Source organism: Festucalex cinctus, chromosome 13 (assembly GCF_051991245.1).
Source record: "Festucalex cinctus isolate MCC-2025b chromosome 13, RoL_Fcin_1.0, whole genome shotgun sequence".
NCBI lineage: Eukaryota > Metazoa > Chordata > Actinopteri > Syngnathiformes > Syngnathidae > Festucalex > Festucalex cinctus.
The window spans coordinates 9,382,241-9,408,378 of NC_135423.1; the positions used below are offsets into that span (position 1 = coordinate 9,382,241).

Here is a 26,138-nt window from a genome sequence, read left to right on the forward strand (position 1 = left end):
TGTCAAACTCCCTAATCGAAGGGAATCCCTCGCCAGCGGTGCCGCCGGACACCCTCACATTTCAGCCATTTGAAGTCATGAAATAATGCCAAAGTTGAACATTTATTGATATCAAATAAGGCAAGTCATAAAATGTGACTTTTTGAGTAATAACATAAAGAAATTGATATATTGATGTTAAAATACGCAGGGGCCTTCATGCTAAACCCCTCAAAAATGTCTCATTTAAAATGGAAGAAATATTTTCCAGCAGTGTTTTGAAAAGGCGACCAATTTGGAGTCAGTGTGGCTGGCTATCTAAAGGGTTAACAAATGATGTCATTGCACAGTTGAGAAGTTGTGTAAGGTCAGGGAGCGTGCACGGAGGGTTCTCGCTTACAGTGCAGCTGCCCGCAGTGCTCATGGCAACTTTTCAGTCATTTGCAGACGGCCCCTCCCACCCACCCTAACAACCAATCAAGACATTCTCGACATAGAAGAAGAAATAGAAGATTATTAATACTAATTTTGAGTTGTTTAAATTGATATATTTGCATATTTTCTATTTTAAATGGACTCATTTAACACATCTTGTTTGGTCCAAAAGGAACTTGCATAATTACAGTGTTTCAATTTTTTTTTTATGTCTTAATATTTTTTAATTTGTCTTTTTATGTTTAAACATTTTTCTTGTTTTGTACCAACAAATCATTCTACTGCACAGTGCACATGCTGCACTCTTCAACAAAAACGTCAAGTTTTTGCCAACATAAATAAATAAATACATTTATTATAAATTCTGTCCATCCATCCATTTTCTGAAACGCTTGCTCCACACAAGGGGGGGTGCTGGAGCCTATCCCAGCTGGCTATGGGCAGTAGGCGGGGTACACCCTGAACTGGTTGCCAGCCAATCCACCTATTAGAAATTCTGTTTGGTTCAAAAGGAACTTACATTAGTGTTTCATAAAAAAAAAAAAAAAAAAATGGTCTTAATATTTTTAAATCCTTAAACATTTTTTTTGTTATGAACCAAAAAAAAATCTTTTGAATAATCGTGATTATTGCCAAAATAATTGTGATTATTTTTTTTTTTCTATAACCGAGCAGCCCTACGGAAGCGACTGTTTTTGCGAGATCACGTGATCACGGGAGGTTTCTCTGCTGGAGAACTTGGCTTCAAGACTGGTGATGGCCAAGGTTATTTTAGTTAACTAAAACTAAAGAAAAAACTAAAACTAAAAAAAAAAAAAAAAACAATTTTGTTAATGAAATAAAATAAAAACGAAAATGCCTTTTAAAAAACGAAAACGTAACTAAAACTACATTTTGTGTTTACAAAACTAAAACTAACTATAATAATTATAGCAAAAATGTCCTTCATTTTTGTCTTTGGTAATTTAATGCATGAGCCTTTGCAGATTATTTTAAATGTGATTTTAAGTAGATTTATTTTGATATTAACCGGAATAAGGACGATTGAAAATATGTCACACAGAAGTGACATCATCTCGAAGCAGCCAATGGTGTTTTTTGAATATTGCGCACAAGTAATACACATTTTTTTTTAATCTAAAAATAAAACCAATGCTGAAACTAACTAAAACTAAGAATCTGGGATGCAAAAGACGCGAAGCTTGCTCAGATGAGAGGCGGAAGGTCTTTGGAGACAACCAGAAGAATCACAAAATAAAGTCTTTAGCGAGACTGAGTTGCCGTGACGCGACCTCGGCGATGTCCTCCCCCCGCTAACGCCGTAAATGCCGATGATATGTCCGCCTCAGGTGACGGAGCTGAACGAGGCTCTGTCCAACGAAGAGCGCAACCTGCTGTCGGTGGCCTACAAGAACGTGGTGGGCGCCCGGCGCTCGTCGTGGCGCGTCATCTCCAGCATCGAGCAGAAGACGTCGGCCGACGGCAACGAGAAGAAGATCGAGATGGTGCGCGCCTACCGCGAGAAGATCGAGAAGGAGCTGGAGGCCGTGTGCCAGGACGTGCTCAACCTGCTGGACAACTTCCTGATCAAGAACTGCGGCGAGACGCAGCACGAGAGCAAAGTCTTCTACCTGAAGATGAAAGGCGACTACTACCGCTACCTGGCCGAGGTGGCCACGGGCGAGAAGCGCGCCGCCGTGGTGGAGTCGTCGGAGAAGGCGTACAACGAGGCGCACGAGATCAGCAAGGAGCACATGCAGCCCACACACCCCATCCGGCTGGGCCTGGCCCTCAACTACTCCGTCTTCTACTACGAGATCCAGAACGCGCCCGAGCAGGCCTGCCATCTGGCCAAGACGGCCTTCGACGACGCCATCGCCGAGCTGGACACCCTCAACGAGGACTCGTACAAAGACTCCACGCTCATCATGCAGCTGCTGCGCGACAACTTGACTCTGTGGACCAGCGACCAGCAGGACGACGAGGGCGGGGAGGGTAACAACTGAACGCCGCAAAGAAGGCCAAGACCACCAAAAAAGGAGATCAAAAAGGCCGGTGGACTTTGGCAGCCGCTTTTTTGACGACCCCCCCGCTCGCCGCAAGCAGCCCTTGTTTATTTTTCCACGTGTTTCCGGAAAAGAGCAGAGGTGAGCGTTACGCTGCATTCGAGGATGTCGGACTTTTCCGACTTCAAACCAGGAAGTGTGTACGAGAACGCCCCCCTTGAACTCGGAAATCCTACTTGCGAAGTTGGAAGAAAAAAAAAAAAAAAGTACCCCGACTTCTGCTGCATTCGAGGATGGTCGAAAGTCAGACTTTTCCGAGTTCAAACCAGGAAGTGTACGGGAACTCAGAAATTCCACTTGCGAAGTCGAAAAAAAAGGACTGACTACAAATGACGTCACTCTACAATGGCGACCCCTTCGGAAACACAGAATGCTAAAACACAATTTAATCGAGTATAAAACTAGATAGCTTTCTTCATTCATAAATATTCGACATAACTCCACGTAACGCAACTTACGTGACAGTATTGCCGCTATCTCCCTGCATGAAATTATATGGTCAACTACTGAACTGTATGGAATGGTTATGACACAAGTTAATAACAATAAATGAAGCAAAATTCCAAGCAGGTAAGTTTGCTGTCGGTCAAAATGAGTTTTGAGAACTAAAATAAAACAACAATTTACCACGATCCGCCATTTTGGTTGTTTACTTTCACCTCAAACGTTTTCAGGTCGGAACTAGGAACAACCATCTCGGATATATCCGACTTCCGACCATCCTTGAATGCAGCATTCAGACGGATTACAATGTGACGTTACTCTACAATGTCAACCCCTTTGAAAAACACAATTTACTCGAGTATAAAACTAGATAGCTTTCTTCATTCATAAATGTTCGACATAACTTCAAGTAACACGAGGGTGACAGTATGTTGCCATCTCCCTGCATGAAATTATATCGTGAACTACTGAACTGTATGAAATGCTTATGAAATAAGATAAAAACAATAAATGAAGCAAAATTGCAAGAAGGCAAGTTTGCAGGAGGTTAAAATTTGTTTAAAAAAAATAATAATTTATCACTAACCGCCATTTTGGTTGTTTACTTTCACGAACGTTTTCAGGTCAGAACTGGGAAAAACCAACTCGGATAAAACCGACTTCCAACCATCCTCGAATGCAGCATATATATATATATAAAAGAAAAGACCTTGTCAGCATGACCAACTTCCGGGTGGCAAAAGCTCAAACATCCTTGTATAGTAAACAAAGCCTCCGCAAGTCGAGCCAAAAAAGAAAAAGCGGCCAAATGGCCGACGGGGTGGTGAAACGTCAGCTAGTTCACGTGATGATCGCGGGGACTTTTCAGACGAACGGCAGCGAACGACTTGCTTTTTTGACGCAGATTGCTTCGGTCTCTCACGGACAACCCAACCAAACGAACAAATACATTCTGCACTTGTGACAAAATGGCTTCCAAAGGCACTCGCCTTCTGCCACCTGGAAGTAACTTGGCACCTATTGTTTACAAACATTATGAAAAGGCCGATATAGAAATATACAAGTATAAATATATAGCAAGAGAGAGAATTATATATGCGGTCGAACGGGCCTCTATCTTGTTGATTTCCTTTACGCCAATTCACGATACTTGTCAGCCAATCAGATCGCGTCGTCGGGCGGAAACGGCGATGCCACACTCAGAACTGGACCGTCCAGGCATGCTGCTCACATTTGATGTGTTTTCTTTCAATCCTATGAGTTGTTTGTGCGTCTCGACACTGCTCGGTTCCAGGAAATAGTTGCAACCCCCAAGTGGCACTCAACCTCACTTTGCACTGCTTGGAGACAGGAAGTAGTCGTTGCCCAAAGACAAGTAATGGGCCATATTACGTGTTCTGAATTGCACCAAAATAGACATTTTTTTAAGTCCTTGTTCCAGGTAGTAGTACTCACCAAGAAATTGTGACAAACCCAATGTTGAATGTCTACTTAAGGGATTAAAATGAGTATACCATATTTAGAAAAAAAAAAAGTATTATTGTCACAACATTAGTGAGTTTCAGAAAGTAGTCCTAACCTAGGAAAGCTGTCCTTATTAGTCAATTCCAGTCTTGTTTTAAAATAAATACATAAATAAAACACACACTGGTAAGCTCAAGGAAGTAGTCCCAACCTGGAAGGATGACAAACCTGATTCATTTTTCTTCAATGGTCAGTTCTAGGAACTAGTCACAATCCAAATGTGTGGAAAAACATCAAATTATTTTGCATCAAAAGACTGGTGGTGCCTTCCACAAAGTCGTCCAAATGTAGGAGAATTCACAAATGTCATTCATTCATTTACTAATATAAAAGTAGAGAGAAACCTCTTTCATTCGTGCTCGGATACGGCCAATTTCAGGAAGTAGTCTGAACCCAGGAATCGCGCCAAACCTCGTTCTTTTACTCAACGAAAAAATAAAATATCACACGCCAGTCAGTAATTCTTTTTGCACAAGTGATAAAAAAAAAAAAAAAAAAAAAAAAAAAAAAAATTGTTACAATGAAGCAGCTTTGTGATTTATTTCATGAAATGCACTTGCCTACTACTACTATACTGTTCAGTGTACGATGATGATGAAAAAGCATAATAATAATGATAACATTCAATATTGTGCATGCTGTTGATGTATTTCTATACAGTAGCTTGACTTGATTCACTTACTGTATACTGTGGATGTTAAGTATTCATATGACTGAGAAAAAAAAAATGCAGCCTTCTGTCTAATTTATTATTATTTTAATTTTTTTTTTCCAACTGGTGAACATGGGGTGAAAAAAAAAGTTGTACTGGGCGTTGCTTTAGTGACATGCAATATGTGTATTTAATTTGTATTAAAAAAAAAAAAAAAAAAAAAAAAAAAGGATGCTAGAACCTCACCAGTGCTCACAATAAATGTCGCCAAAAAAAAAAAAATGACACGGCGGTATTGAACTACCTTTATTATTTATGGATTATTTCTGCGCCTTGACGAACGTGTTTGGACCACATTGGATTGATTTGTTTTTCTACCTTCTTTCTTTCTTTCGCTGTTTTTCCGAGTAACAACAACAACGACAACAAAACATCTTGAATGTGAGTCATGATGTAGCAGTTGCACAAGAAACAAAAATATTAGCTCTGATGATCTAAAGAAGAATAAAAAAAGATGACTGAATGATCAAAGCACCATTTTCATTGTGTGGTTGTACATTTGTATTTATAGCCTCATTTGCATATGGCCAAGATTTTTTTTTTTTTTTTTTTAAATACACACTACCCTGTCACTGAAATGTCATTTTAATTAAGTAATAATTCATAATTATGATCATTATTGAAATTTAAGTATCTTCTCAATAGTTATTTTACAATTTGACAAACTTTAAAAAAAACAAAACAATGAAAAACACTAATTTTAAAAATGTGTAAATTACCTCAACAACAATGCCTTTAAAATGCTTAAATGATGTCACCGCTGTGACTCCACATTATTCCACAGCTGCCCGCGTTTATTTTTAGTGGAGAAAGTTGCCGTCCCCCCCCAGGCTGCCACACGAGACGTTTCATCGCACCACAAATAACCTCCACTGGCTTCATTTCGCTCAAAATCACTTTCAACGACGTTATGCTACATTGCATGACGTTGCAGAACCTGACAGCACGACGTCTTTCCTCCTCGAGTCCCGCCCACTTCTTTCAGTGTATGTTTTCGTTGTGTTTTTTTTTTTTTTTGCCATGATTGCATTTGGGCTTTGTTTAAATTTGGGAACATTCTTCCGATCGGCTTCAACAACGCAAAGGAATTCACTAATGGACGTTTGGCACTTGGACGCCAATGCTGTCGCCTTAATGTAAACATGTTGCAGTGAGCAACAACACCTGAGCTAACGTCGACTACTTGAAAATTCCTTCCTGATTGGTTTTGACAAATTGAAAACTCGCTTTTGGCACCAACAGTACTTTTTTTTTTGCGTGTGAGCATCAGCAGGAATAAGAAAATGCCTTACACTTCTTGATTTGTTTGACCGTTTGAAAGGATGCTACAGAATTTGAAACAACGGCACTATTGTTTGACAAAATGCGTTCTCGATTTGTTTTTACGGTCTGAAAATTCCCGATCGACAACAATACTTGTTACCATTGTTTTACGCGTTAGCGAGAAATTCACTTCACCTTCTTGATTGATTTGTTTTGACATTTTGAAAGCTTGCCATTGGTGCACAGTGCGTTTTTGTTAGCCTTGTTTTTAATATTAGCGTTAGCGAGAAAATGCCTTCTTTTTTCACAATTTGTTTTAATAGTTTGAAAACATCTACCAGACTTAGGTACAACAGCAACAACTGTTTTTGAAGCTCATATTTGTTCTCCCACCGAAAATATTTAGAAATATTACTCAGCTCATTAAGTTTTGGTTGCCATTAATTTGTTCCGAAGTACTGAAGCTTCTAAAATCAACCTTAAAAAATAAAAAAATAAATAAAAAAGTCACAATATTGTATATAGTATCTAGAAGTATAGAATGAGATCGATTTTGCAAGCAAATGGTGTGTTTGTGGGAGACGTGTTTTTTGTAGCTTCACACTGATAGCTCCCCTCCTCCTCCCTCTCGCTCTCTTCTTACCTTCTGTTTCACTGCAGCCTCTCTTGCAGCACCGAACATTCTCACCAGATGAAATTCTGCACTTGGAGCGCTCCGTCTCATCAGCCAATAGCCGAGAGGCTTGGCAGGCGCGGGGGCCAATCAGCTGGCTGTTGCTAGGGCTATAAAAAGGACCCTCACTGCTCCTGCTGCTGCACTGAGCTGACACCTTTTGCATCCTGTAAGGAACGGAGGGAAAAAAATGGTTCAGGCTTCAGCACCAGGCTGCGTTTTTCACACTCGAGTACGCCATTTGGGTGACATCCTTTGGGAGCACGTGAAGGAAGATCTCCACGTTCCATTTGCCAATTTGGAAGCTTACAGCACAAAATCTGTAGGAAATTGTTTTTGAGAGAATCTTCGACTTATTGCCACATATGAAAGAGGCCTGGGTTGGATTTGACAAAAAATCTGAATCAACTGTTCACATGAGTTAAAAAAAAAAAAAAAAAAATCAGATCCTCTACATGTCGCATAGAATCAGATTAGTGTCCTAGGAAAGGGGCACAGACAGACAGCTACAGATGCTAGCTAGCTATCAATATAGATGGATGCTAGCTATCGTCACTAATTAGCCATCTTAGAGCCAAGGCAGATGGCTTCCAAATTGAATGTGGAATTGTGGGTAACTGTTGTACGACTGAACTCTTGCACATAACTGTCGTACAAACAGTGCTACCCAAGTGCTAACGTTACCATCGACTGTTCTAGTATGTGCGAAGGCTAGCTAGCTTGAGGCAGAAAGAAGACAAGATAAAGACTTTCTGCACACTTGAAAGGAAATCAGAGAAGAAAAACTCCAAAAATATCTGTGGGAAATCAGAGGGATGGTGGGAAAGGAGTAAAAAAGAAAATAAAAAGGATGACTTGTCTAATGTCTATAAATAACATGCCCATACAGGAAGTAAACCAGTCATCCTTCTGACAGCTAAATGTTTTTTTTTTCTTGGTCGTCTTTGGTTTTTATGGCGTCAATGCGGCAGCGTGACGCGAACGGCACAAAGACCTCGGCCGCATCAATTATTCACACTCCCTTTTTATGCTCTGTATTATTTATACAAAGCAGTGGTGGCAGCGGCACAAGAGAGCAAAGTGTTCTCACTGGGTGGCGCCGCGTTTGGGGGAGACGTAGCGGGCCTGCTGGGCTGCAGGTTGGATTCCCTCAAAGGTTTCTCATGCTTGAGTGGCCCTTGAGCAAAACTATTTTCCATTCATTTTTGAAGTCACTATATTATAGTCATAATTGAATTAAAAAATCAGGATGAAACAGGGGACAACTCCTGCAGCTGATGAGGAAAAAAAATCCGTTTTATGGTGATGTCAAATCAATTCATTAGAAGACAGCATTTAAATTGTAGTCTTAACATTATTTGTCAAAGTATGAAACTTGAATTTTGTGAGTTTGGTCGAGTGCAAGCTGCTACTGGGCAGACGTGACAGCGACGCTTCATTTGCTTGTCGTCGTGCCAAATGAAAACGGTCAAATCGGCAAATGCTGGAGATTTTGGAGACTTTTGAGGGTTTTGCCAACCTTCTTGACGACAAAAGCTGCAAATGTGAACATCAGCCACTTCAATGACAACAACTCCAATGCTGTTTTCTTTGTTTTGAATCGCTGCCTACCGGAGTGACTGATGCACAAGGTTGCCATCCAGATTGGCGCACACTAAAGGCAGCTTTTAAATGGACGTTGACTGTCGTAGCTGATGCGCAACCTCGACACGCCTCAAGACTGCATATCCAAGTAACCATCTTTTGAATAGTTGCCTGCTGTTATTACTAGTGACTGGTATGTTTTGCAAGTGGCCGCAAGGGCGGATTCCCCACAGTTGCAAAACGTGTAGATGCCAAACAAAACCAATGTTGGAGCGTGTGTCAGTCCAAACTCAATGAAAGCAGAAGAGGGCCAATGTGGGTGGGTGTATTTATGAAAAATACAGTACAGTATATGGAAAAGCGAGTGAGCTGTTTGTGAGTGTGTGTGCTCGTGGGGAAATGACCCTCCCCTCCCCAACCACTAAAGTAAATAAATAAATAAATAAAATAAATAAATTAAAAAAAAAAAAAAAAAGAGGAGCTGCACAGCAAAATTGCCAGCACGTACTACCGGCGAGGTATTTCTTTTTTTGTGTGTGTGTGTGCTGTTGCATGGCAACTGTTTCCACAGAAAGGTTCCCTCTCGGCTCCACACACAAGTGCAGCATCCGAACACAATAAAGACACCAGAGCATCATGGACAGTATACAACAAAGACAGTCGAGTACTTGTATGAAGAGTACAGACAACACAATCATCCACGTAGTCAACCTGAGCAGCTCATTAAGCATAAATGCAGTACATAGCAATCAATTATTATATTTGGGGCGATTGTAACAATTTATCACCGAATGCCTTTAGAACGCACAAGTGTGGTTTTGACAGAGAAAAGAGTTGTATATACACACGCTCACGCACACAAGCACTCCTACTCAGAACTTGAGCAAATTTATCTATACTGTACTTGTGTTAAAAATGTAGAAATATTCATTAAATTCCTTTAATTGGAATAAAGAGCAAGTGTTTTTTTAGGGTTGGAAAAAGAAGATACACATGACCACATTGGGCTCCGCCAGGTACCAGAACCGGAAGGATTTACTTCCATTGGTTGTCAACAATTTAGTGCGACTTAAGTGAAATTTTTCACATTAGAAACACGCTCATAATAGTTTGGCATTTTTCATCATTATTATTACTATTATTTTTTTATTATTTCATTTTGACTGTTGGTGTTTAAATTCAGTTGGTTAGTTTGGATTATGTTTATTTTTCAAAAAGTGGTTTGTTTTAGTTAAGTTTTTTTGGTTTTAGTATCAGTTGTACTTTTTTTTTTAATATATGTATTTTTTCAAGTGCAAAATAAGTCACTAAGCATTGTGTAATAAAGTAAGGTGAACTTGAATTTTTTAAAATTATTTTCTTCTGTATGGATGCACAGTAATAGTAATAGAATTTGTTTTTTCCAAATTCAGTTTTCGTTAACTCAACCTTGATTAGAACTTGAAATGTTTTTTTTTTTGTTTTTTTTTGCTCGAATGCAAGCAATACGCAAGCAATAGCTTCTTAGATCATTACCAAATGCATAATGGGCACAAGGAAAGTAATTCACGTGTCTCTCACTTTTTATTTACCGGCCTACTTTTTTATTTTATTTTATTTATTTATTTTTTACAAATAAAAAAAAGTGTAACAACTTCCAATTCCTTTCCTCTCTTCTAAAATAAAATGCCTAATAAGTAAATCTCATATGCCTTCCAATAGAGCGTGAGACTCCAAAATATGCTGCTGTTCAACATTTTGAGGAAACAAAACAAAGTCAAGAAATAAAAGAGGTATCCAATTGACTCAATTTAACTACAGAGAATTTTTTTTTTTTTTTTGAGCAAGCACTCTGGTATTTCTCATTGAAACTGCAAATTTAAATTGACAAAGTTGATCATACTATTATATTATTGATTTTGTTTTCAAACTCTTTATTACAACCATCATCTGTTTTATTTGTCTATTAGTACACATGAATTGTCTTCACTAGCACTTGCTCTTTGGGTACAAATGATTTGCTGTGGAGGGGCCACAGCGCCATCTAGTGATCAAGACTAGACACAAAACAGCACCACCTGTCTGACATTTTTTTATTCTCATTGAAAAATGTAAACAATCACTCTTTACAGAGCTTTTTTTTTTTTTTTTTTTTTTTTTTTTTTTTTGTAACCTCAAGTGAACAACAATGCAGTACAATCTAACGTTAGCGTGTGTCCCGCGGGGCTAATCTTCTGCGCTACATACGTAACCATGGCAACACCACAAAAAACAAGAGCGGCCTCAGGTCTGGCCAGTGTCCGTGCACTCAGTGAACGCCTCGTCTTCGTACAAGTCCTCCAGCTCGCCCTCGCGGCTGCCTTCGCCGCTAGTCTTCCTGACGGGATTTCAGATTTGGTCACAAAAGATGACAAGAAGGTGAAGGGGGGAGAAGAAGAATTTGATGATGACAATGAGACAACGTGAAAAACTGGGGATGATGACAAAAAGTTTGGAATGAAAATTATGAAGTTGGGGATGATGAGACAAAACGCTGGAAAATTTTTCAATGAGCGGGAGGCGGACTTCGGGGCAAAAGATGAGAAGTTCGGGATGAGAATAGTGATGTGCATGGGGGCCGGTGGGGCTGAGGGGACGGGGAAAACCCTCCAAGTAGTTCTTGGAGATGGTGAGAGAAAGTTATGAATGGGGAGGACAATTTGGGGATGAAAAAAAAAAAAAACAGGAATGAGGAAATATTAGGCAGAACGCTACAAAGCTGGTGACGACCAAAAGACATGACTCCCAAAAATGAGAAACTTGGGATGAGGTTGAAATTTTGGCATTGGATTTGGTGATGAAAAAGCAAGGAAGGAGGATGAGAAATTGTGGATGAGAATTTGGGGAAGCTGAGGATGGTGAGGAAAAGGAAATTTGGGGACAAGAAAAGTTTCAGCTAAAGACAAAATGGGGACAGGTCAGGGTTAAAATGATTACCTCAAAGACGGATGCAGCTGAACCGAAGACCCCAAAAGACCCCAAGAACCACTGCAAGAAACACACCTGTCACTGTCTTCACTTCCAGGCCGAGTTTGACTATTCTTCCAAAAAATTGTTTTTTAAATCATCTACTTCATTTGATGCTTGAAAAACATTCCATTGCATTCATTTCCATAACAGGGAATAATTTTTGCAACTACAAATCAGAGATGAACTGCTCGAGTGGCGACTAGAAAATGCCAGTTATCGCAAACATCTTCAATCAGAAATCCTGAAAATCAGCCCGGTTGATTTTTTTAATCGAACAATTCATTATCCCCAAAAGGCTGACAAAAGAGCCTTTGACAAAATGGGACTGCTCGAGAACCTGTTCTCCTCACACTTTTCACAATAATTTTCTTCAAAATTCTTGAATGAGATATCTTCAAAGACAGTAATTCAGTAAGACAGACAATTCAAAGTGATTATTTCTTGAATAAAACTTTGAGGAAAACTGTGGCTGCTCGAGCGCAGAAGAGAACAGACCACTTACATTAATTTGTCTCCAAACTTCAATCGTTTTGGAGTTGCCAGATTGCACTTACAGGAGAAGCCCACCGGGGGCAGACATGGACCTCTCTGCCCGTCTGGCCTGACACTCGAAGGGGTTGCTGAACGAGCGCTTCCGTAGCATGGACTTCACCAGGATCTGAGGGTCAGAGTGAGTCGGGGATCAGAGTGCCGAAAAAGCAGTCGGCCTTCAAATATGAAAGGTTCTTGTTTGGATATAAAACAATTATCCTGATACTCAAAGTCAGAGGTATACGATGAGAACACGTGGTCATTTGAATTTTCTTATCTTGAACCAGACATCCTCAAAATCAATTTGGTTCTTTGACATTAAAAAATATCTTTAAACTAAAAGTGCAGACTGATGAGAACACGCTGTCATCTGAACTTTCTTGAACCAGGAAGTGCGTTGTCATGGCGGACTCACCACGGCCGAGAGGCTGGAGACCAGCGTGACGCTCTTCTCCACCTCCTCGTCCGTCACCTCCACCGCCGTGCAGTGATCCTCCTCCAGGGGGAGCGGGTTGGCGTCGCACTCCGTCACCCACGGGTGCAGCTGGGAACACACACAGCGGTAGAAACCCTCACACACCTGCGAGTAGCGTCTGGTGTTGCGGCGGGCGTGGAGTGTGCGCGTGCGACTCACTTTGATGTTTGCGAGTGTGATTCTGCTTTGTGGGTTTTTGTCCAACATGCTGCCGATCAGATGTTGGAGCTGCTCGCTCGTGCCAGGCCTGCGCGAAGTGACAAGCGTAAAGTCAAAGCGCATCATGGATGGACACTTGTGAGTCGTGACACTAACAGACTTTTCAAGCATAACACATGCACGCCATTTACTGTACTAATCATATCATCATCATCATCATCATCATCATCATATTATGTTAAGACAAGGCAGGAAATAACCGGTTTGGCATGCCAGTTAATGAGGCAAAATTATCATTTTGATTGACCTGCCAAAAAGCTTGTTATGCTGCAGCGTCTAGCGAGCAAACCAGCAACTGCGTCGGCGAAACCAGTTTTGCCGAACCTTTTTTTCCCCCACGGACCAGTTCATACAAGTACATAACTTCTGCGGACTGGCAACCGCGTGAGCGGGATGGGTGTTGGCTGTTTAATAAAATGCTGCCGCAACAAATGCAAATCCACTGTGTATTTTTATTTATCTTCAACAAGATTATTTTAGTTAACGAAAACTAAAATTCAAAAAAACATTTTCATTAACTAAATAATAAACTAAAACCGAAAATGCTTTGGCGGCACGGTAGTCGAGTGGTTAGCACGTCCGCTTCCCAGTTCTGAGGTCTCCGGTTCGAGTCCAGGCTCGGACCTTCCTGGGTGGAGTTTGCATGTTCTCCCCGTGCCCGCGTGGGTCTTCTCCGGGTACTCCGGTCTCCTCCCACATTCCAAAGACATGCATGGCAGGTTAATTGGGCGCTCCGAATTGTCCCCAGGTGTGCGTGTGAGTGTGGATGGTTGTTCGTCTCCGTGTGCCCTGCGATTGGTTGGCAACCAGTCCAGGGTGTCCCCCGCCTACTGCCCAGAGCCAGCTGAGATAGGCGCCAGCAGCCCCCGCGACCCTTGTGAGGAATAAGCGGTCAAGAAAATGGATGGATGGATGGACGAAAATGCTTTTCAAAAAAACTAACTGAAACCTTATCTCACATTTATCCAACTAACTGGAATTATAGCAAAAATGTCTTTTGTTTTATTCTTCGGTAATTAATTTATACATGACTCTTTGGGGTTAATTTTAAATGTGATTTTAAGTGTATTTATTTTGATATTAACAGAATTAGGACGGACATCTAGCAGCAGCCAATAGAAAAGTGCCTTCAAATAACATCGCTCCTCTTTGTATGCTTGACTTTTAGCTTCAATAGCTCGTCTTGCCTGCTTTTTCATTTAACTCAACCGAAATGCAGCACTAGGTAAGAAATGTGTTACTTTTTTTTTTTTCATTTTACCATGGTGTTTATTATATATTCCGCACAAGTAATACACTAAAACTAAGCATTTTTGTTTTAAAAAAAAATAACTAACACTAATTAAAAGCTAACAGACTCATCATGAAAACTAATAAAAAATCCAAACAAGATTTAAAAAACAAAGCATAAAACACAATAAAAAAAAATTAAAATGAGAATTCCAAAATGATAACCTTGACCTGTACTAAATAATTTCGTCAACACACATTTTTCACCGGACTAGAACCCTTATTAATAAACAATAACTGGGACTAAATGAGTCTGCTTTTTCGTCGACTAATGAAGACAAGACTAAAATGTACTTCAGTTAATAAAAATTGGACTAAAATCTATGGACATTTTAGTTCATGAACAAAAACGAGACGAAAATGATGTGATTTTTGTACAATCTTGACTAATCTGTCACTGTGACACTGTCATGAGACACACAATGACGCAACCCATTTAAAATTTAAAGCTAGCGAGTGCAACATGTACAAACACATGGGACAGACAGGAGGTGGATTCACGGTGAAAGGCTAAAAAAATAAAATTATAGTTATAACGTAACAATAATCCAACTGCTATAGAGTTCCAACAATAATGTTAATGTGACCGCGAACTAATGCTGACTAACTTACTAGCTCATAGCATGGAGTCATAGTAGCCACTGTAATTGTGTGTCAAGTTGTTTTTCATCAAAAAGATGAGAGAAAATCGTGTGTGAAATATTTTAGAACTGAAATGTTCAACATTACCTGCTGACAAAAAAGCAACAAAACAAAACAAAAAAAACGGGATAAAATGACTGTTCTGACTAAAGCTAGACTTGACTAAAACATAAATTTTTGTTGACTAAAACTAGACGAATAAAATTATGTTTCTTGGACTAAAATAAAGACTAAAATGCTCGATTTATTGTCGACTAAAAATGGACTAAATAAAAACGGGATGACGTTGACTATGATAAAAACTAAGAAGCGGGATTGAAACTGGGCTAAAGCTGAGACTAAATTTAAAAATAACAAATAAAATTAACACTAGCACAAATTAACCTGGAAAAAAAAATCCTCCACAAAATTAAAAAGTTACTACTCAAATGAAGCCATCGATTCACAAAACTGGCAAAGAAAAAAATGAAAAGATCTTGAGGTATGTACTGATTTAATCTAGTGGCGTGGAACTTACGTCTGTGGAAATTCCACCGCTTTGTTCTTGATCTTGTTGTACAGCGACACCACGTAGTCGTCATAGAAAGGACACTGTCGGACGACACGGTCACGGTGATGCACACAAATATAGAAAGGAACGCACGTTCGCTCACATCACATATCACGTGTACCTTGCCATAGACAAAGCAGTAGAGCGTCACGCCCATGGCCCATACGTCCAGCGCCTGCAAGCAACAAACACGATGAACGGTGGCTTGTGAGAGCGGCAGGGGTGTTGTCGGTGTGTCACCTTTCCGCTAAATTCCGGCCGGTGATCCTCCATGGTCTCGGGTGCCATGAAGGCCGGCGTGCCGGCCGTGCCGGACAGCAGCGCGTCGGCCCCCTCGAACTGGTTGCTGACGCCGAAGTCGGCGATCTTGAGGTGGCCGTCGTCGGCCAGCAGCAGGTTGGACGGCTTGATGTCCCGGTGGATGATTTTGTGGTAGTGCACTAGTGGCCAACGCATGCAAACGCGCACACAAGCGCAATCTTACAAATGGCGGCGCCTTTCAATACACCCTCATCGTAAAGTTGCAATCAAAATTCTAATTAAATTAATTAAATCCCATGGTGTAACTTTCTTAGTATTTGACTATTGAAATTGATATTTTTATGGGGATAACAGAACCAAACATTTCATCAAAATCAAATCTGATTTTAATAAAAGCAAAAGCTCAAAATAAAAAAATAAATAAAAATAAAATAATAATATAAAAAATGTTAAATAAAACAAATGCGAACTGAAATATTGATTGGAGGTGTGATTGATGAGATTGTGAACAAACATACGATACTCCATGCCCAGCACGAGGTCTCGAAAGTAAAAGCGAGCTTGTTCCTCCATCAGCGGCTCGTCCGTCGGCACCTCCATCACTGGACTGGAAAAAAAAAAAAAAAAAAAATCAATAAAAAAAATCAAGCACTTCACAATCTTGCCACCGCCACATTATGCGAGGGTGTCAAAAAGTAGCCAAACGTACCCTTTGGTCATAAGCTCGAACGCTATGGAGGATAAAAACAGAATAAACGACAATGACTCGTTGAAACAGTGCTTTTAAAAAAAAAAAAAAAAAAAAAAAAAAAGAAAGTGGAAAAGGTGGGTGAGTACCCATGTGAAGACCATCTTCATCGGGATCATCCAGCACCTGCAACGAGAGTAGCCTAGCAGTCGTTTTGCAAGACACAGGAGAAATTGGACGTGTGCACACGCACAAGCATGCAGCAACCTCACACAGCAGTGCATGTCACAAGTGGCGTGGCGTGGATGGAATGAGACGGGACTCACCTCCACCAGCTTGACCACGTTGGGGTGGTCCAGCTTCTTGAGGATGGCGATCTCCCGGTAGATCTTCTCCAGCGCCAGTGAGGATTTGGGGAAGGCCTCGTGCTGGCTGGGCGTTGCGCGACCTGAAGTGACCCCAACACATGCCAAATTTAGAATATATATATATATATATATATATATATTTTGTTTTCAATTACAACCTTTCAATAACAACTTTTACAAGAGCAAAAATTTATTTGAATTTGTATTTTTCTTATACAGTATTTTAAATTTTCCTTTTTAATTTTTTAAATATATTTTAATGTTTAAAATGTGCAACTATTGAAAAAAAATCCAACCTTTTTTGTCAGAAAACAAAAACTAAAAAAATAAATAAATAAAATCAAAATGCAAACAAAATGCAATTATTCGTAAATAAAACTATTATTTTTTCCGGTAAAAAATTTTCTTTAAAAAAAACCCGTAATTTTTTGTGACAATTTTCAGCAGGAGTGCAAAAATATTACTACTTGAAATATTTTAGAAATCTATTAGTTTTTTACATTTTTACAAAATATTTTTAATAAAAAAAATTCAACTATTCAAATTGGTCTGTTGCAGAAAAATGGCACTATTCTTGCAAGATTACAAAACAACAGATCTATAATTTATTTGACATTTATGACTCACGCAGAAAACCAAACTGCTTCATGAGCTTCTTCTTTGAAACAACCTTCATGGCCTGTATGGAAGGTAGTAAAAAATAAATACATAAATCAAACAAGAACAATGCAAAAGAAAAATAGATAATCAAGTACTGTATATTAGATTTGATTAGATTAGCCTTTATTGTCATTATACAAGTACAATGGAATATCTACGTAAGTACATGTAAAAAAAAAAATAAAATAAAATAAAAAATAGGTCAAGACAAAAGAAAAAAAGTCAAGTGTAGACAAGCATCCACTTACATAATACTGCTCAGAGTCTTCATTATAAGCCAGTTTGACCACACCGTAAGAACCCTACAATGTGTAAAAAGCAGATGATTATATAATCAGGCAATATTTACAATCCATTTGGATTTGCACACAAATTAAACGGTTCGGAAAATGGATGAATTTGGATTGCTTGATGGCTTATGTGCTTCAAGCATCAAGCCGTCCTGCTCACTCAGCACAGCAACAAACAAAGAAAGGCAAAGTCCTTCTCCGTACCTTTCCAATCTCTTTCTTCAGCTTGTACTGGTTGAGCTGCACAAAGTCCTGCAAGCAAAAAGCAACAACTCTAGACTTCAAGTGTCGTTTCACTCATTCAGCTTTTGAAACGATGCCCATGTCAATTAATCAATAATTTTGCTGAACTTCAAATTGTCAGATGTCAAAGTCACAATAGGAAGTATTCTCAGATTGCTGACGAGCCTCCATGACAGCAGACTGACATTTGCAAACATCTGCTTTTACGTTGGAAAACTTTGCTCGTATGGTCGAATGTAATACACACGTTGCAAATAACGTTGTAGGATAAATGCTAAAAAATGTTTCCATAATGAAAATATAAGCTTTTTTTGTAGCATTTGGCCTACCTTATACCAATACATTAAAAAAATGAAGTGAACATTGTTTATTTGTATTTAAAAAAACAAAAACAAAACATTTTTTAGCATTTAGCTTACACGTACATTTGAACATACTTGGAAATATGTTCAAATGTATTTGCAAATACTTTTAAATGTATTTGTAAACATGCCTGAACATACTTGATGCTAAACGCTAAAAACTTACCCCATAATGCTTGCGGATGCACAAATGTATTATTATTTTTTAGCATTTGGCCTCCATTAAACTAATAATTTCATAAATTAAACATTGTTTATTCATAACTTTTATTTTATTTTTTTATGTTGCAGTGCATGATTTCCATTCAGCATTTTTCCCATAATGCCACTGGATATGTGCATGCACAAGTCAATAACCAGTGGCATTAAAGGGGGAAAAAAAAAAAGTTTTTAGCATATAGCCTCCAAATACATTCGAACACACTTGGAAATATGAAAGTGCATTACAAAGGAAAATTCTGGTCGACGATCAGGTTAAATAAATCATGGCTGAAGTTTTGGCGCCGCCCTACCTGCGTGTCAGTGATGGACACCCTCTTGGTCTCGATGGTCGGCTGCCTGACCAAGCGTCCGCCGCGCTCCTGCAGAGACAACTTCCTGTCGGAGAGGCGGGCCCGGCGGGTGGCGGCCGGCCGATAGGTGTCGGACGCCACGTTGACGCTCATGGCCGCCAGCATGTCGGCCAGCTCGCCGTGGTGCTCGGCATCGGGGTCGTCGCTCGTCACACTCATGACGGCCTCGGGTGGGGGGGGGGGGGGCGCTGGAACTCACGTGGGTCGCATCGCTACTCGGCTGACTGACAGGAACAAGACTTTTCATTGGCTTCAAAATCGGAAGCAAACAATACGCGGAAGGCTGAAATCCCTATCGTGAAACCTCTTTATTTGGGGGGGGTTAATCCATAAAACAGAAAATTATTTAACCCCCCCGCCACCCACCCCCCCCCAACACACAAAATTAGTCAAAAACGTAAGTTCTTTTCTCCCCAAGTGAATGCAACATGCTTCCATAGAAGTAACATTTACCACATTAAATTTGTCTCATTAAAACAATAAATTTTCCCATCAGTTCAACATTGCACTGGGAGGGTCAAAACTTTGGAAAGACTTTAAATAAGTCGCTGAAGCTACACTTGTCCTAAAATTTCAAATTTTAATTTCTTTTCCCTTCTCTGAAATTGTAATGGAAACTCAATTTTGTGTTTATCTGGTACAGTGTCCAGTGCAGGTTGCTACTGCTTACCCGCAAATCTTCTTATGCAACAAGGAGGAAAACACTTCCTAGCAAAGACTAGTTTGTGCAAGTGGGTGGGTGAAAAACTCAGCTAAAAAAAATAAAACATGCTTATTAAAACGATGCTATAAAAATGAATAGGCTTTGCACGGCGTGCGCACAAACATATGTACACGCCTAAAAACAAACACGTCCGTCCACGTGGCATTTGTAAACAAAAAGCAGGAGTGAACTCACCAAGGAAGGCGAGGGTGGGCACCGTGTGTCCCGCGTCGGGGTCCTTCATGGGCTTGACAACGCGGACGAGGTGTCGGTGCACCTTGTGTGTCTGCGGGACGGACTTTGGCGCTAATCAGGAAGAGGACGCGGTCAACGCTCGTCTTACTTACGGGATTAGCCCTGGCTGCATTTAGCGCAGCTGAGCGCTTCCGAATGCCACAACATGACCCACCAGGACGGGACGCCTCAATGCAGAACACGTGGGACTGTAGTACCCCATATAGTCCATCCATCCATCCATTTTTTGAACCGCTTGCTCCTCACAAGAGTGCGGGGAGTGCTGGAGCCTATCTCAGCTGGCTATGGGCAGCAGGCAGGGTACACCCTGAGCTGGTTGCCAGCCAATTGCAGAGCACACAGGGACGAACACGCCTCCACACTCACAAACACACCTATGGACAATTCAGAGCGCCCAATTAACCTGCCATGCATGTCTTTGGAATGTGGGAGGAGACCGGAGTAACCCTATATAGTGTAAGGTATAAATGTTCCTGAAAATGTAATACAATTTGCACTTAACTTGATCAAAAATGTAGTACCGGTAAGTTCCCCCATTAATGTACTGTAGAAAAAAACATTGCGGCCTTGCGCCATTGTGTGCAAAAGAGAACCTTCCTGAAAAACTTGAACAGGCAGCCAACCTGAAGCTTAACATGCTTAACTTTCGTATTGCAAAACTCTCTTACGTGACTAAGGGAAGACATGAAGATAAGCTTAAACTCAAGCGAGAACAAAGAAGATTTTGATCTTGTCTTGGCCTCAAGACTCGTGCCTCCGCACCTCATTGATCAACCGATGGGAGCGTTTGCCTCCCGGAAGTCGGTATGATGTCACGCGATCGAGATCTACTCAGCTTTCGAGGGAAATGTCAATGAGCCTTAAAATGCAGGTTAATTTATTTTGACTTATCTCAATGTTCTCATGTAAAAAAAAAAAAAAAAAAAGTATCAAACTGTTCAATGTTTCACTTTTTGCACGCCAGAACGGACAAGCGAAGTTTATTTGTGCCACAAAAAAAGCAAACAAACGAGACACATTTAAACACAAAGTACATTTGAGCTCAGCCCTCCACACGAGCACGACCACAAAACAAAAACAACATGGATCCATGTTGATCCATACTTAAGTTTAGCCCCATTTCTGTGCACTCAGCTAGGAGTGAGATCATTGACAAATGACAAATAAGGCAAATAAGGAAAATCATAACATTTCCACTTTCTAAAACACTATACAATCATGGACAGAATCACTATACTCTCCTACATTCTCATCCTCTACCAGTTCCACATAATAGAAATGGTAAATGTCCATCACCGTCAAAAATAACAATCAAACAAAACACAACCAATCATGTCATTTGTGTCCGAGGTGTGCTTTTCAAATAGTGGAACTTTCCCAGACAACAAAACTTCATCTCACTGACGAGCTACACTGATCAACTCATGTACCTTTTGTGTTTCTTTGGCTTTTTTTTTTTTTTTTTTTTTTTTTTTTTTAGGGATGTTGCATCGCAATTGTTTTCACAAACAAAAAAACTTTTCGTATGTTTTAAATTATTTTATCCACAACGGAAATTATTTCATATCCAGGGATCCAGTATAAGTTATAACAATTGAATGAATTAAAAGCTATATTACAGTTGTATGGCAAAATAAAAAGAATGTAATCGTCATTTTCAAAATGTGTCCAAAAACAAGACAGCACATTATGTGGAGGTGGCGCACATGCTTTTGCGTGGAGTACATAAAAGATAAGAACGAGAAAGGAAAAAATAAAAATAAAGAGTAAAAGGGAAGAAAACAAAGATTGAAAGAAAGGCAGATTGTAAAGCAGTGGGAGGGGCAAACATTTTTGTTAGAGGAACAAAAAAAGTTAACATGTAAAATTTAGATCATTCATTCTCATGTTTTAATTGTGCTATTTACAATTACACTACATAACTACAATTATATATGTTTTTGTTGCATATATTACTATTCTTCTTTTCATGACATTAATAAATACAAACTTGCAGAAACACATTGCACCTACCCAATTTCAGGAGAAAATCAGCCCCAATTATTGCCCCAAATATGAGCACACGGTTGGTTTCGGTGGCCGCACTCAAGAATGTAAGAGCACGTAGGGAATGAAAGAGTGTCATCAAATTCCTCCAGGAGAGGTCAAGGTCAGGGTCAGGGTCAGAGACAGACACACACCATTCTGTGCCCTTCAACTTTTGAGCCGCGTTCTCCTTAAGAAGTTTTACGATGCCAGGCCACAACCTGCCAGACGGGTTATCAGGAAGACTCCATGGATTGCTGCAATCTTGCAGCACCTCTTTTAATTTGCTCGTAGCTCATGAACATAACGATGTTCCATGAGCCCAAGCGCAGGAAGGAGGCCATGAATCTAAAATAGACGAAAATACAAACAAAGCTTTTTCACTTTTTGGTTTTCCATTTGTACCTGATTTATTGTTGTGCGGCCGTTTCAGGAGGCATGCCCTCATTTCTAGCCGGAGCTTTGTGTTCTGCGACAATATAAGCGGCAAACCTAGCAAAAGAAAGGGTCGACTCGCTTCTTTTATCAGAACTCCTTCCATCTGCTTGTGTGGTATTAGTCTCAAACACTTTTTGTTTATTCTTGTGATTGAGATAAAGATCAGACTACATTTTCTGACGATATTGTTTATCTTCTACTCCAAGTCTGTGCTGACCTCAAATCCAAAGCAATGCAAAGGTGTTGAATTCACAGGCAAGCTTTTCCTGTTGACAAATACACTTGGCGAATATATTCAGTGGCGGTAAATGGCGAGATTCCGGTTGACGAATATAAACGTCCGCGGCGATGAAAGAGTTGTTCTAACACGTACCCCTTGTAGAAGGCGGTGGCCCCCTCTTTGAGCAGCATGGTGAATGCGCAGTTGATGGCGCCGCTATACTGGCCCGGCACCGAGTTCATGTAGCGCGTTTTGATCACGTCCACCGGAGAGGCCACCACCGTGGTACAAAATCCGGCGGCGAAGGCGGCTGTGAAGTGGCACGGCATGTTATCTGGGAAAAGAAAAAAAATAATCAAGAGAAATTGTATACAGCAGATGCAGTACACGAGGGCTTCTGACTGACGCGGCGGCTCCCGTCACATTGAAGACTAAACAGCTGACCGTCTTGTCACCCCCAAACATACAATTACCACAGCATACATACACCAAGTCCAAAGACATTCATTAGCGCAAGTGTGGACTTGCCCGTCATCAACTTGTACTGCAGGATACGCTCCTTGATGATGTCATAGGTGACCATCTCGGAGCAATTCACAATGGCGTTGCGAGCGATGTTTGGCAGACAACCTGTGCAGGCAGAGTCGTGTTCCAGGTCAAGTCCAAACCAACAATCATTCATACAGTAAGTTCTTAATCAGGAGTATAATTCTTTGTTGACGTGCTGTAATTTGCTTTAAAAAAAAAAAAAAAAAAAAAAAGATATTCTTATTATTATTCTTGATCTAGAGGAAGGGGGGGGGGGGGGGGGGGGGAGCTGCATGACTCAAGTCAGCAGAAATGACATGAAGCTAAATTGTTGACCACGAGACGTCTTCTGTTGGTCAGATTTTTGTTTATCAAACCAATGCTGCTGTTACTCGTATTTTCAGAAAAAGACAAAAAAAAATATGAAAGTATTTAAGCTCGAATCATGCAGTCAAATGTGTTCTTGTCGATCACTTAAAGCTGCTAAAAAAGCTAGCATGTACTCTTGAGCAAAAATGCTTAACGTTAACATTGATCTGCAATCCTGTTACATGAAAGCCTGTAATTCTGTTAATGTATTTAGTGTAATACTAAAATTAAATCAGTCTTCAAATAAAATGTAAGTTTCTTTATTTAATAGGACAGGATTTATTCAACAACATTTACGTCTCAAGACCTTTGTCCAGTGTTCAATTCATATAGTCATATTTCAGGACAATGCATGGGGTGACCTTTACCTTTCCACAGGCCTCGGACCCCCTCATCCCTGGCTATGGTCCTATAGGCGTCCAGGGTGCTGCTGTATCTGGTCGCCGAGCCATCCTGGGGCAGACGGACCTGCGCCTGGAACCGGACTTTCACCACGTCGGTGGGCTGGGCCGCCGCCACCGCCATGGCCCCCGTGGTGCAGCCTGCCAGCAACCGCGAGGCGATGCCAGCATCTGCCAAAGGAGCAATTCTAACAATGAAATGCAAACATTGGGCTTGAATTGCCAGCATTGGTGTTGATGATGATGTCATTGTACACCCATCCTCTATAATGTACTTTGGACAACAGTATACTGTTCTCTGTGCTTGTCCTCATTCGGGTCATGGGTGAGCTGGAACCTAACCGGCGGGGTACACATATGGTCAAAGATATTTTATTCTCCTTAGAAACTATTTCCGTTTGAATGATAGCAACTACCAATAATTCAAATACATCAATAAACGTGACTGACTTTTACACTCAAAGACAGTGGGGTATGTCTTTACCATTATTGATTAAATGATATGGAAATTACCAACATAAATTTAGGAGTGTGCGAAAGAGCAATTATCTACAATGAGAGCTGTCAACCTGGTCTGACTGGCAAAGGCTGCTGACATTTCGAGAGGTTTACATAACTTGACTCTCATTAACTGTCACAATTTCTAGTGTCACAGTGAAGAAGGCCTGCAGGGAGGAACGTACGGTGGAATGCGCAGTTTGAGTGAACACAAGTGAGGAATATTTGTCAGGCGTAAAACAATAAAAATGCCTCCAACAGGCACGCTTACTCTCTGAGCCCCTGCTGTACAACTGCTTCATGGTGTCATACAGGCCCACTCGCACCGAGGCGAAGCTCATCTGTCTGTGCAGGCCGGCCACCAGTCCATTGTAGAGGCCCCTGGGACCCTCGACCCTTATGATGGTCAAGATGGTGCCAAACACACCTCGGTACGTGGCCCTCTGGCCTTTTACTAAGGGCTTCGATTCACCTTGAATCTAAAAAGAGGAAGAAAGCATAGCAAATAAGAAAAATGACATGCTCCAAATTAGCTCAGCCACATATTAAGTCGAACTGTGTGCACAAGTAAATTGATGCATTGGGAGTGGAGTTACTGCAGTGAAATTTAGGTGGAATTGTCAAATATAGCCACTAGTCTCCGCCCACATGCATTGACGATGCCTCGCAATGTAGCATCATCTACCTGTCAAGCACGTGATTGGCATTTAGTTGCAAAGTTGGTGTAGTCGTGATACATTCGCCTGACTTTGCTGCATGCAGCGCAGCTTCAGTTCTCACTCGGTGACCGTGGGAATGTGAGTGTGAATGGTTGACTATCTCCATATGTGGCCTGTGGCTGATTGGTGACAATTTCAGGGTAGAAAATAATGAATGGGATTCAAGACAGTTTTTCACCAGCCACACCTGGTGAATAATATATTCATTGTGACCACTACAGGGGACACACCCCTTCCAGAGGCATAAATAGGGGGACTCTCCACTTAAAAATGTGCAAGACACCTTTTTGGATAACAGGTGAAATGTCATTCAACATGTCTGTCAAGTGGAATTAATTGTCTTTGGGGCCATATTTTCAAAACGTTTACAAATTTTGGGTTATTACAGTTTCATGTTTTATGATGAGTCAGCAAACTGAGTTAGCAGACTGCCATGCTTCCACCCACACACAATGATGAAAACCTTCTGCAATTTTGCATAACCCATCTGTCTGGTCCAGGTGGTTCAAATTTGGTAGCAAACCAGACTAAATTTACAGGAGTCGTTTGCCTTGGTGGGTTTTTAAAAAATACTTTGCACTTTGCAGTTTCTCTTTGATACATTTGTAAATCACATTCTGTAATCTGCTAAATGCGGACTATGGTCTTTCGGAAAGCCATTGCCTTCTCTACCAAACCAATTCTTGGAAAAAGTTAACGTGATAATCGTTGAAGTAAATACACACAAAAAAAAAAAAGTGTTTAAGGTCTGCTGCTCACCTGCAGTCTGACTTTGGCCGTGTCCAATGGGAAGGTGACCAGGTCCGCCACGCAGCCGGCCGTCCCGGCCGAGAAGAGCTTGATGGGCACCGACGGGTTCAAGTCGGCAGAATCTCCCCTGCCGACCATGGTCAGAAAAAAAGCGTCTGGCTGAGGACCAACCGGACCTTAAGCACAAAGACAACTCGCCGCCTCCAGTAGCCACATCAAAACAACTTCACGTGTCTTAGAGGAAGACACGGGTACAGGTCTCGCGCCGTCAGCTCTGTACAAGCTGCAACGCGACATGCCGGTGTCAAACAACAAGACCGGCGGAGGTGAGCCGTCACTCAGTCGTGTGCGCTTGAGGCAGGCACGTAAACACGCCCGATGCAAATGAGCCACGTCACCTGTGCAACTATTTG

General features: G+C 40.8%; 3 protein-coding genes across 8 annotated transcripts in view; 1 reads left to right on the top strand and 2 right to left on the bottom strand.

Annotated features, from left to right (window-relative positions):
• ywhag2 (3-monooxygenase/tryptophan 5-monooxygenase activation protein, gamma polypeptide 2) overlaps window positions 1–5,637 on the top strand; it is a 6,862-nt gene extending 1,225 nt beyond the window's left edge. The window contains exon 2 of the mRNA XM_077494250.1: window positions 1,764–5,637. Within this exon, the coding sequence (XP_077350376.1) occupies window positions 1,764–2,420 (657 nt within the window). The 3' untranslated portion in view covers window positions 2,421–5,637. The remainder of the gene's footprint in view (window positions 1–1,763) is intronic.
• Window positions 1–20,591, bottom strand: part of camkk1b (calcium/calmodulin-dependent protein kinase kinase 1, alpha b) — a 27,749-nt gene extending 7,158 nt beyond the window's left edge. Inside the window, exons 1-17 of one of the 5 annotated variants that reach the window (XM_077494237.1) lie at window positions 19,932–20,591; window positions 19,718–19,828; window positions 18,760–19,043; window positions 17,847–17,894; window positions 17,601–17,654; window positions 17,320–17,371; window positions 16,651–16,772; window positions 16,474–16,510; window positions 16,346–16,367; window positions 16,155–16,243; window positions 15,616–15,815; window positions 15,497–15,550; window positions 15,343–15,416; window positions 12,834–12,921; window positions 12,615–12,743; window positions 12,223–12,326; window positions 4,961–7,263 (exon numbers count right to left, since the gene is read on the bottom strand). In XM_077494237.1, coding sequence (XP_077350363.1) covers window positions 6,903–7,263; window positions 12,223–12,326; window positions 12,615–12,743; window positions 12,834–12,921; window positions 15,343–15,416; window positions 15,497–15,550; window positions 15,616–15,815; window positions 16,155–16,243; window positions 16,346–16,367; window positions 16,474–16,510; window positions 16,651–16,772; window positions 17,320–17,371; window positions 17,601–17,654; window positions 17,847–17,894; window positions 18,760–18,978 — 1,653 coding nt within the window. In that variant the 5' untranslated portion in view covers window positions 18,979–19,043; window positions 19,718–19,828; window positions 19,932–20,591 and the 3' untranslated portion in view covers window positions 4,961–6,902. Of the gene's footprint in view, window positions 1–4,960; window positions 7,264–10,799; window positions 11,037–11,635; window positions 11,687–12,222; window positions 12,327–12,614; window positions 12,744–12,833; window positions 12,922–15,342; window positions 15,417–15,496; window positions 15,551–15,615; window positions 15,816–16,154; window positions 16,244–16,345; window positions 16,368–16,473; window positions 16,511–16,650; window positions 16,773–17,319; window positions 17,372–17,600; window positions 17,655–17,846; window positions 17,895–18,759; window positions 19,044–19,717 lie in introns of those variants that run through there. The other 4 variants (XM_077494241.1, XM_077494240.1, XM_077494239.1 and 1 more) reach the window with 4 other exon arrangements.
• Window positions 20,592–20,721: 130 nt separating this feature from the next.
• On the bottom strand, window positions 20,722–26,020 carry LOC144000427 (dicarboxylate carrier UCP2-like). Of its 2 annotated transcripts, XM_077494244.1 has the most exons (6): window positions 25,735–26,020; window positions 24,528–24,735; window positions 23,726–23,929; window positions 22,989–23,090; window positions 22,614–22,794; window positions 20,722–22,150 (listed from the first exon to the last, which is right to left on the bottom strand). In XM_077494244.1, exons 1-6 carry the CDS (start codon window positions 25,861–25,863, stop codon window positions 22,039–22,041), a joined length of 936 nt encoding a protein of 311 aa, XP_077350370.1. In that variant the 5' UTR covers window positions 25,864–26,020; the 3' UTR covers window positions 20,722–22,038. The 2 variants fall into 2 exon arrangements, with proteins under 2 accessions (XP_077350370.1, XP_077350369.1); XM_077494243.1 differs by having other exon boundaries at window positions 20,722–22,794.
• Between the last annotated feature and the right edge of the window lie 118 nt (window positions 26,021–26,138).

Coding starts and splice junctions, on each gene's coding strand:
- LOC144000427 (XM_077494243.1), bottom strand. CDS start 25,863: ATGGTCGGCAGGGGAGATTCTGCCGACTTGAACCCGTCGGTGCCCATC. Junction 24,736..25,734: donor CGGCCAAAGTCAGACTGCAG/GTGAGCAGCAGA, acceptor TCCTCTTTTTAG/ATTCAAGGTGAATCGAAGCC. Junction 23,091..23,725: donor GGTCCGAGGCCTGTGGAAAG/GTAAAGGTCACC, acceptor CTGCCTGCACAG/GTTGTCTGCCAAACATCGCT.